At 39.8% G+C, this 12,047-nt stretch overlaps 1 protein-coding gene across 1 annotated transcript in view; it reads right to left on the reverse strand.

Moving 5' to 3' along the window:
• Nucleotides 1-1,652: 1,652 nt before the first annotated feature.
• LOC308306667 (V-set and transmembrane domain-containing protein 2A-like) overlaps nt 1,653-12,047 on the reverse strand; it is a gene marked incomplete at both ends in the record, with an annotated part of 43,765 nt that continues 33,370 nt past the window's right edge. Inside the window, 2 exons of the mRNA XM_080751708.1 lie at nt 1,653-2,030; nt 3,191-3,244. Coding sequence (XP_080607834.1) covers nt 1,653-2,030; nt 3,191-3,244 — 432 coding nt within the window. The remainder of the gene's footprint in view (nt 2,031-3,190; nt 3,245-12,047) is intronic.

The raw sequence follows: 12,047 nt of genomic DNA on the forward strand, positions 1-12,047 counted from the left end.
CTCCACCACCTGTTCCCTCCCCACCAGGTAAGATTGCATCCAACTCACTGCTGCGCTGTCAAGACCAATGGCTTTTAGTTTCTCAATCAGAATAGAATAATTTACGGTGTCAAATGCCTTCTGGAGGTCCATCATGACCATGCCGCTATATTTGCCGTCATCCGCTTCGCGTTTGATTTGGTCCGTCAGTGAAAGATTAGCTATTTCTAGAAGAAATAAAATGATTTAGATGTTTTTAATTTTACATTGTAGTTATAGAGGACAATTATAATGTATTTAGGCATATTTGTCGTATAGCCAGGGATCCTTTTAAGACTGTGAACGCATTATTGCTCGTTATTTTGTGCTTTAACTATTGAAAAATAGCAGATATAGCCTACAAGTTCACAGTGCGGCACCGAGTGCCACGCTGCAAGCTTGTATAGCTGCTATTTTTGATACATCGCGAAGATTTGTGCAAGTCATTGAATATTTCAAATCCTTCTAAGGTTTTTTTTGAAAAACCTATGTTTCCCATGAGCAAAATTTTAGTTACAAATGTTCGCTTAAAAAAATACATACATTCAAAGATTTGCACACATTTTCACGACTTTTCAAAAAATAGCAGATCTACAAGCTCGCAGCCGCGCTGTGAGCTTGTAGATCTGCTATTTTTCAATAGCTAAAACATAACATAATTAAGGCCCCCTCCACCTTGGGCCCTGGTAACTCAATCCCACTCTGCCCCCTTGTGACGCCCCTGACTCTTAGTAATAGCTGAGGTGCAGCCGCGGTGGAGGCATTTATCAGTGCCAAGACAGGCCACGCAAAACGCTCGCTGCGACACAGTTGTCAGCATAATTGGTCTTCCTCGTAATCTCTACTCTGCAGCCCTGGGGATTATCCAACTTTTTTACCTCTATTCAGCAGCAAGTAATATCTCCCTATAGCTCTGTCTTTGGCTTTGGGTTGCACGGCGGCTTTGTGCGTGTCTGAACTCAAACGACCTCTATAGGGAAAGGACTGGCAGGCCTCCAAGGCGGTCCTTGCTTCAAAACTATTATAAATCAATGTTGCTTTCGTTGGCTTTTGGTTAACATTCGGCTTGACATTGAGAAATGTGGTTCCAGCATGGTTCGCATGAGATAAAACTGATTCTGATTCACATGACAGAAAAAAAAAAAACAAGATATCGTCGTTGTCGGGTAGAAACCTTGTATGTCCAAAAGCGTTTGTTTTGCATCATTTAAAAAATGAACTAAACTAGTGAAAACAGCCGATCTATAAGCACACAACGCCTCACACCGCGAGGCGTTGGGTGCTTGTAGATCTGCTGTTTTCACTACTTTTGTTTGACGGCCTTGTCTGATGAAGCGGGGCTTTACTTCGCGGAAAAACATACAAATTTGAAACTTAGATACAAGGTTTCTGCCCGACAGTGACGATATAGAAAAGTTGTATTTTCAGAAAGATTTGCCAACTTGCATTATCTATTGATATTCAGTAAGGATGTACATCGCTGTTACTGTACATCGTCCTTATAATGCAATGAATTGAAGTCGTCCATCCCTTGCATAGGAAGGACCCATGCTGGGTGCAGTATAGGCAGGCAACAGATGTTCTCAGTAGGGCTGGTAATCATTTGCTGACATGACAACAGCTTGGCTCTACTTCTACTCATGTTCTATCTCTATTTCAGTGTGTGAAGTCAGTGAGAAGTATAAATCTAACCAGAGCTTACCTGAGTTGTGTTGAGCCGTCTTGGAGGATGTGTGGGAGGTGGAGGTGGCCTCCACCCTCTGGTCGGAGTTCCTGCTAGACTTCCTGGGCTTCTTGTCGGTCAGGTGGAGAGGGGAGCTCTTCCTGGTGTTGGGCGGTGGCCGGCGAGGCCGGGCCGTGGCGTTGACCTTCAGCCAGGCCTGGGCCTTGTATTCAGCCATCTCTCCGTAGTCGGCGCGAGTCACCCGGCACTCGTACAGGCCCTCGTCCGTCTCGCCGATCCCGGACAGCTGCAGCTTGTGGGAGATGTTGTTGCCTTGCACCCTGACGGTCTGACAGGACGATTGAGAGAGGGGAATCATGATCGGTGCACCCTAGCAGTCAGTGTTTTAGTCTTTTGAATAACACAACATTTAGTCTTAGTCCTGTCTTAGTCTTCTTAAATTGTTTTAGACTAGTCTAGTCTTAGTCGACTAAATATTAAAATATTTTAGTCTTTGTCTTTTGGGATTAGTTAGGCTAAGTCTTTTGGCCTAAATATAACCACATAACTCTGAACAAGTCATTGTCTTCTACTGCCTGTTACTTGGTCAAACTAAACCTTGCATAAAATATGTATTTGTAGTTGTGTTTAGTCTTATTCTTAGGTCGACAAAATTAACACTGCTAGCAGTTCAGCCACAGCACAGCAACATCCCGAGTGTTCAATTTAACTCTGACTTCATTAACACTAACAGGATTTTGCAGTTAGTTTGCATGCTGTGGTTAAGTAGGCAAAGAACACATGGTAGTGGGAGGAGTTCATGGCCTGGACCATTCATGCCCATCTCCCTCTTGCCATATTCCACATCACATTACTGATAACTAAAGCATAATACTGTAACTTCCTGTATGTGGAAGAAGAAAAGTGTGCTCCTCCTAGTCAGAACACAAGGAAGTTTGATTTGTGGCACCCCCAATGCAGTGGTTCTCAACCTGTGGGTCGGGACTCCCAGAGGGGTCCCCACATTATTTTGGGGGGTCCCCAGATGATTAACTTAATGTGCAACATTGTTTTCTCACTGTTGTTGTTTTCTCTCAAACAAACAAACAAACAAACAAACACACATAAAGTTTAAGTGTATAGAGGGTATCTGCACATTTCAAAAGTGGCAATTTAAGGACTTTTCAGACCTTTTTAGTACCTGTTGAAAAATAGGCCAAATTGTCAGATAGAGGCTGAAATTGTGAGAATAACTGATCTACATGCTCAAAACACCTCGCAACGCGAGGCGTTGTGAGCATGTAGATCTGATTATTGAGCATGTAGATCTAAACTGATTATTGAGCATGTAGATCTGATTATTTAGGGGGTTGCGGCCTAAAAAGGTTGAGAACAACTGGTCTAATGGGCAGAAGTGAATGTTGTTGTGGAGGCTCCTCTCAACATGTGATCTCAATTTGGGTATGATTGGATGTTGCGTTTAATTTATATGGTGTTTTATCAACTTACACTTATTTTCGTCCCCTCGTCATCAGGGTCTGACTCTGGCTGTACCAATTCCATCTGTGAATATGGAGAGAGAGAGCGAAAGAGAAAGAGAGAGAGAGAGAGAGAGAGAGAGAGAGAGAGAGAGAGAGAGAGAGAGAGAGAGACATTAGTTTGGAATAGCTTTCAAGACAGCAGCCATTTTCCAGAACCAGAAGTCAAGTACCCCTTGCACTCACTGAAACATCCGTAATGTTTTTTACCTGGGAATCTACAGCATACATGGGCAACTGGCGGCCCGGGGGCCACATGCTGCCCCCACCTTCACTTAATGCGGCCCGCAGGTTAATATTGCAAAACTGATAGACTTCAGGTATTCATTTACAATTCTAAACATGCAAACATGACCCACTTTAATTACTTCAGTCTATATTAGTAGCTTAATGACTAGTACTAGACTTTTTTTATGCCTAATGTATTTGTATTTAAGTTCATAAAGTTAACATATATAACATTTTAAATTAAATATTTTCAGGATTCCAATTAAAAAAATACCCCAAAATAATTCAGGATTCCAATTCCAAAATAGCCAAAATAGCCGATCTACAAGCTCAAAACGCGGCGCAGTGCGACGCGTTTTGAGCTGATCGGCTATTTTTGCTATTTTTGACTGTATAATGCATTGTGGCCCGGCTTTGGAGTGAATGTGAAAATATAGTGGCCCTCTCCATCATCAAAGTTGCCCACCCATGATCTACAGTATATAGCATCATGTATAGGGACGTTAAAAAGGGGAACAGAAGGAGAAGATGTGTTCCAATATGCCGCTACCGTATATATTCAGATTCTGCAAGAGCTATTGTGAAGAGATTATTTAGATTCCGCAGCAGCTTGAAGAGAACAGGTTGAAACCGGAATATCCTTTGACAAAAATGACAAATGCTTGAAACATTACGCCTCACTGACTGTATCAACTTCACCAATAAAAGCTACAGTATATGCGCCATCCAAGCTTATGGCAGAAAAAGAACTGAGAAAAGGTTCAAGAAATAAAGAAAAGCTAACAGAAACCAGGCAAATGTTGTGTTAATACATAAATATATTGACAAATAATTAAATAATGTATATACTACAGTAAGAAAAGAAAAGAAAAGAAAATGATTTAAAGGGACTACACCATGAATTTTCATTTTTCCAATTTTTATGTATTTTCTTGGTGTCCCACCAGCAACTTCTATCCTCACAAAGTCCTATTTCTGACCATTGTGTCTTTCTCAGTTTATGGGCAGATCTATGTTAGCATGTCTCAGAATGGTCCTGATTGTGAAATGTCAGATTTGTGATGTCACAAGGCCTGAGAAGGAGGCAGGAGGAGCTGGGAGAGGGTTGGGGAGGGGTGGGCAGGCCTGAGAAGGAGGCAGGAGGAGCTGGGAGAGGGTTGGGGAGGGGTGGGCAGGCCTGCTGAGCAGGAGGTGGGGAGGAGTGTGGGGCCAAAACTGGCTCAATAGCGCAGTCCTCCCACTCAGGACAAGGTGGTACTGCAGCTGAAAATGCTCTGAAAGCCAGGCAGAAATGACAGGGGCTCTGTATTCAGGAGTGGTAATTTAGCCTCAAACCTTTTCAAAAACGTTTTTGGGACACAAACAGTGTTATATAAATTATTTTTAAATGCATGGTGTAGGACCTTTAAAACATCTGAAGATTATAGAACTAAGGGAAGCAGGAGCCGTTCCACAAACCTGCAGCAATTGTGTCCATATATGGTCATTCCCAGATATGGGCTTAATATTGATGGCATCAGGGATCTCCAATTCTCCATATATGGGCATTAAAGGGACAAGGACAGAATTCATTTGCAAGTGTGACTCGCATCGCGGCAACCACACTGGTTATCATGAGATTGACAAAATATGTCCATATATGGGCATTCAGATGTAGATGTATTGGCCAGCTCCATATATGGAGATCTAGGTGCCATATATGGCTATGGAGCGTGAGCACGCACAGGATCTGCAGGTTTTCATAGTAAATGCGACCTACGGTTGCAATTAATATACTGTCGTGCGTAGCTATTCCATAATGTTATCCCTATAACCGATACACAACTATCTATCTTTATTATTATTATTATTATATAGATAGATAGATAGATAGATAGATAGATAGATAGATAGATTATCCCATATATATATATATATATATATATATATATATATATATATATATATATATATATATATGAAACAAATGCACACAAGGTCTCCGTCTGGTAGAAATCAGGCCTTATCAACTGCCTGGAGCCAGTACCTAAAACAATGAGAATTGTTTTGGTATTCTAAGGCTCAGCTTGTGTCATCCAGACACCAGCAAGGACATCTTCCCCCAGGAACCCTGTATATGGACTCTTAGTCTTGTGATTCGTGGACAAGAAACATATCCTATTAACTGTTGAAACGTCATCCATTGACTGACCAAATGACCATACTTATACTCATATCAAAACATAATTTGTCAGAGAGAGCACGAACCATTGATTATTCTGTTGTACCTTTGTCTTGAATTCTCTCTCTCCATAGTAAAACATTCCATTCTCACTCTGATCACTCTCCTGTCTTATTTCTGTGTGATGGATTATTGTATCTCATATGGGAATAAGAAGGTGTTGTTGTTTACAAATAATATTTCCACCAGGCACCCTCTCGTGGCACAGTACGTCACAGCAGACCTCTGAGTTCCAGACATCTGCACACCAGTCTCCCATTGGCAATCTCCTCACCTGGGCCGAGTCTGCAATCAGCTCCTGAGTCTACAAGATCCTGGCCAGCACACAGCTCTGCGTCAGATCCTCACCTTTTTACTCGTATGGTAAAGTAAAACCTGCAGACTAGCTTTCCCAGTTTAGCAGAGCTTTAGACTGACTTTGTAATTAGTGGCATTGCCCTTTAATTCTTGTGGATCTATTGCTGACCGTGCTTCTCCTCTCCTTCCAGTTTCTCAAGACCCCGGAACGAGTTGGAGCTGCAGCGGCGCCCACTACCCCCTTTTGCCCCCCTCGTGATATTAACTCTGTGCTCCAGGTTAATAAACACACCCGGGTGGGCTTTAACCTTCCTCTGCCTCCTCCTTGCTGTGCATTTGGGTCAAACTCACACCAGTCGTAACAATGTGAACGCTATTTGGTCCCTGGCTTCAGTATAATTCATTCAATGCTTATGCTGTGCAGCTTTTTTTATATGTTTGATATTGCAATTGTTTGTTTCCTTTAAGGAAAAAAAAAAGATTTATTCTCTTGACAAAAGGCAACATATTACTTGTTCGCTGGAAAAGGATTTGATATGGTATCCATCTGTGAGCTTTTTGTTTAACTTTCTTTTCTATTCACAAGACTTATTTACAGAAAACAACTCCTCAGAACTAGTTTGCTAATGCACAGCATGCCAAAATTCATTGGCCAAGGTCATAAACTCTCTAAAGTAACACTTCAATCAAGCTGATTAGTGGTGTTGCTGTGGGTGGTTTGGCTTTAATTGTGAGATTTTGTGTATGTTATGCTCGTTAATTTTTCATTGAAGTGCTCTTTAAAGCAACCTTAACGGGGGGAAAAAAATCCTTCACACTCGTCTCCGGCTTTCACATGTCTAGACTACTTGTGTTTTTATAGCACTCTATTCCAATTGGTTCTGTCTGCTTTACAGCCACTCTGAAAACCCCAAAAAGAGAGGATGGTGTTTTATTAATGTGAGGCCATTAGTCATACTGCACTGTACAAATTAAATTAAGGTAATTGTGAGATAATGAATTTCCAGTCTCAATTCACTACCCAGGCATTTATCATGGGATATATTAGACTTTATAAGCTGCTTGAGGTTTACTGCGGTGCTTCCGACACAATGTTATTTGACATTAAAGGACAACGTTGTTTTTTTTACAACAGGGGTTCATATTTTAGATTGTATTTAGAGACAAGAGATGAGTGTTAAAATGTTTTCATTTACTGCTTTCTATTGTTTTAGCGATTTTTGTATTTTGATTTCAGTGGGTGGGGGCACGCGTACAAGTGGCTAAATATGTCTTTTAGACACAATAAGCCAGCAATGTCTTTGTTACTTTTTACACCAGTTTTTACATACTGTAAGCCACATCTGACCATGAAAGATTGCTGTGCATCTTTGGAATGTGTCTAAAAATACATAATTAGCCACTTGCAATTAAAACATTTTAACATTCATCTTTTATTTTCTCTAATGACTATCTAAAATATGAAACCTTGTTGTAAAAACAAAAAACAAAGTTGTTTCCCTAGGAAGGAAATACAGAAGCAAAAGTGCAAAAGCTTGCATGTGGAAAAATGCCACTGGATATTGCATTTCACTCATCAAGTCTAAAGTGTCAAGGATATTGAATTCCTATTTAATCTTATTTTCTGTACACACAGGCAGCCAAACCTACACTGTTCTCCTGCGTAAAAGTTTGGACTTTCTGACAGCAAGTCAAAAGTTTCTGTTGACAATCTGAAACGAGCTCCCCATTATTTCCCCCTTTTTAAATAATGCATTTCTAACTCATGAGTGAATTCGGAGCTGAGAGGAACAGAGTGCTTGGGACCGTCTCAATTTCAATCTCTTGTCTCTCTTTATTGCAAAGCCCTGGTGCCCTGTCACGCTGCCATACTTCACGCAATCCGCAAATGGACTTCTTGTAAAATTATCCCTGCAATTATTGCCCATAATTCAAGTGGGAATTTCAGGGGTCTCTGCAATTACACTGAAGGAGTAGTTCACCCCCAAAATTACTTTTTTCTATTGATTACTCACGCCATGGAGACATCTGTAGCCATTAAACTAAACGGGTTTCTTACATCGATGCTCCTACATCATGCAAGCACCAGTTAAAGTTACTTTCCATCCCTCATATACTGTGTGCACAGTGCACATCCCATAACCCACACACTGCACATCATTTTGGAGCTCATATCTTTGAACGGGTAAGGGCTAGTTATAGTAAATGTACCCCCATTGATTCCGGATGGGGACTCAAATGCATTTGGGTCCCCAACCGGAATCAATAGGGGTACATTTATTATCAAATTATTATCTTAGGAATGCGACAAAAACATAAAAATATTATTGAACTCAAGTCTGTTTGTGTGTGTTTGTGTGCGTGCGCGTGTACACAGAAATACAAACCATCACTTGCACTTTAATTACAGGCCCCCGAATCCAAACCTCTTGGCACCCATCTTCTCAAGCATGGTGTGGTAATAAATTACATGAATGTGAATCCAACTGTTTATACAGTACCCCCCTCCCACGGTAAAGTGATTGTTATTGTGACGGAGAGGCACAGACTATCAGACAATTCAACTCAATCTCAGTTCAAAGGCATGATTCTATCCGTTCTATCTGTTCTGTCTGTCTGTCATTCAATGTTATATATGAGACACTTTAATGGTTTCCTGTTCAAATAAGCCAAGTGCTTACTAGGATCTCCTTTTAGTTGACCTTGTACCAGTGAACTGTACCATCATGAAACTCTACCTTTGCCTATGCAAACTTCTAATAAAGTCTTCAATCAATCAAAGAAAACATACGTTTACATTGCCAAAGCAAGTGTCACAAATAAATATAAAAACTGTTGAAAATGGGGAACATAATCTTTATATTACATCAGAGTAAGTGATCTACTTCCGGGTCATCACCTGTATGTATCGCTAACTTAATACCAAACCACTTGGCCAAGATGTACTACATATGTACTAAATATAGCTTAAAAATTCAAACACCCATGTCACCTTTGCAAGATGTCGTTTCCAAACCTCTGTATACAGTTGTATTCGTTATTACCATCCTATTTTGCCTCTGTATAAAATAGCCTCAAGTCGACCCGGAAACAGTTAGCCAAATAGCTAATAGTTAGCTCACAACTTTCTACTTTTCTCTTTCACCTCAATCGCAGTAACGTCCGTATACACCACGTCATCGCATCACCATTACTTTTTTTTTTCAAAACTTTTTTTTTTCTCAAAAATGTTTTTTTTTTTTTTTAAACCTTTTTTTTCTCTTTTTTTTTACCCATATTTGATCATTACACACCACGCTGCCGCAACATGGCGGTGAGGGCCGCACAGCGGCCTGAACTCTAGACTTCGGGCCGCAAACTTCTAGTAATATACAGTTGGAGGGGGTTGGACTAGCAGACACACAAAGAAGCAGCAGCAAAGTGGGGGAAGGAAATGAGGTGCGGCTTGATGAGACTCAAGTCCAGCACTGTTCAACAAATTGCCCTGATGGGTGGGAGCACGCAGTGGTGTAAAGTAACTACCGGTATGTACATTTAATTAAGCACTGTACTTAAGTACAGTTTTGAGGTATTTGTACTTTACTTGAGTATTTCCAGTTTTCAGTACGTTTACTTCTACTCCACTGCATCTCTGATCCAAATATTGTACTTTTACTCCACTACACTTATTCGAAAACTTTAGTCACTAGTTACTTTGCAGATATAGCCGGGGAGCCACAGGCACAAAAGCTCAAAGAATAGGGTTTTACCTGTGACGTCATGACATACTTTTTATTTTTGTTTTTTCTATTAATTTGGTCATTAAGGTACACAGAATGAGAGGCCTGCTCTGCCGGAAACTCTGCGAAAAAAAGTTATGGCCATTTGTATATTCACTCCATCGACTTCAATATACAGGAAAGAAACACACCAAAAGAAAATATGCTTTAAGTAGCATGTGAGAGGTCAAACTAGGGGTTCTTGATGATTCTGAATCCATTGCAAGCATTTGTTTTGCATGAAAAACATTCCGTGGGCTAGAAAACGGACCAAAATAACGGTGAAAAGTGATGACTCATCACTTTTCACAGGTTTGAGAGGCTGAAATCTAGCCCAAGGAATGTTTTTCATGCAAAACAAATGCTTGCAATGGATTCAGAATCATGAAGAACCCTTAGTTTGACCCCTCACATGCTACTTTTTTTGGTGTGTTTTTTTCCAGTATAGTGAAGTCAATGGTAAACTTTTTTTCGCAGTGTTTCCGGCAGAGCAGGCTTCTCATTCTGTGTACCTTATTGACCAAATTAACACATCCCCTGCCAAAAACGTTTATAAACGTTTTTGGGTACCCAGCTGTTGCCTGCCAAAAACGTTTATATACGTTTTACCATTTTTGGCCACTGGGGGGCACTGTTCACTAATATATGAGACAGCAATGTGTTCACTGCTCTCTGGGCAGCCTGTGATGCTGATAAAAAAATATAAAAATTGTATTCATGTAATCAGCTTTCTGCACACCTTCTTCAAGATGGCCGCCAAAATGGCCGCCATCCACATGCTGTAATTGTTTGTGTGTGTTAATCTAAAAATTGATTTTTCTTGGGGTTGATTATATTTTTCTGCCAACTGCAAGGGGGCAATGGACATCTTCTGAGAGCTTATTTTTTTTCAAAAAATGTTTAATTTTTTTTTTTTTTTTTTTTTTCATTTAAATTTTTTGTAAAAAGCCTGACATTTCTTAGATAGAATTTTTTTTAACCCTTGGCAGGCAATGTGGAAATAGGAAAAAAAAAATTGGAGTATGTCATGACATCACAGGTCTTCTCTCATTTTGGCACAGTGGCTCCCCGGCTAATATAAATGATTATATTATAAAACATACATCAGTGCACTTTAGCCCTATTCTATACCGTGGCTATTCGAAAATAGACGATCTACAAGCTCACAACGTGTCGCATTGCGACGCGTTTTGAGCTTGTAGATCTGCTATTTTCAAACATGTTGTACTTTTACTTTTGATAATTTAAAGGAGCTATAGTCAACTTTTTCTTGAAAAACGGATGCTAAAATGAAAATAATGTTCGAAAATATTTTATAAAAGAAATATGCTTCATATATGTGTTTCTGTTCAAAAATGTCCACAAAAAGTGTGAAATGATGATAAAATACTCATCTTGGCCATTGTCAGGCCGACTTTGTTTACATCCTAGTCTATTCTTTTATATGGATTGATAGGATGTAAACAAAGTGTCAGCCTGACAATGGCCAAAATGATTATTTTATCATTATTTTACGCTTTTTGTGGACATTTTTGAACAGAAACACATATATGAAATATATTCTTTTTTATAGAATATGATTGACTATTGACTATAGCTCCTTTAAGTACATTTTGATACCAATACTTTCGTACTTTTACTCAAGTACATTTTGAATTCCGGACTTTTACTTAGGGTGCCCACACACCAAAATACCTAGAGTGGAATCCGCCAATGCATTTCAATGAGAATGGAGCGTTTTTTTTTTTTTTTTTGCAGAAATCCTCTGCTGGCAAAAAACGCTCCATTCGCATTGAAATGCAGTGGCGGATTCCACTCTAGGTATTTTGGTGTGAGGGCACCCTAACGGAGTACATCTACATTTAGTCGGGGGATATCTTAAAAAGTCCTGGAATAAATTCCTTACCAAAACATTTCTTCACCAATGTGTTTGTAAAGGTGTCTAGTAACACATCTCACAAAGACTGAAATTCAGTTTCCCTAGGAAAATCTTTGACAGCTAGGGTAATTCTGGGTCTCATTCACTCACTATACACTATACTATAGGGGAAAAAAATCACTCCCAAAAAATATGCTTTAAGTGGGATGTGAGGGGTCTAACTAGGTGTTTTAATTATTCTGAATCCATTGCAAGCATTTGTTTTGCACCAAAAACATTCCTTGGGCTAGAAATGGACCCCCATACCACTGTGAAAAGTGATGACTCATCATCACTAAACCATCATTTTATGGGCTGTTTTTAGCCCAATGAATGTTTTTTTTTGTGCAAAACAAATGCTTGCAATGGATTCAGAATAATTAAAAACACCTAGTTAGACCCCTCA

Source organism: Nannobrachium achirus (assembly GCF_963921795.1).
Source record: "Nannobrachium achirus genome assembly, chromosome: 21".
Taxonomy (NCBI): domain Eukaryota; kingdom Metazoa; phylum Chordata; class Actinopteri; order Myctophiformes; family Myctophidae; genus Nannobrachium; species Nannobrachium achirus.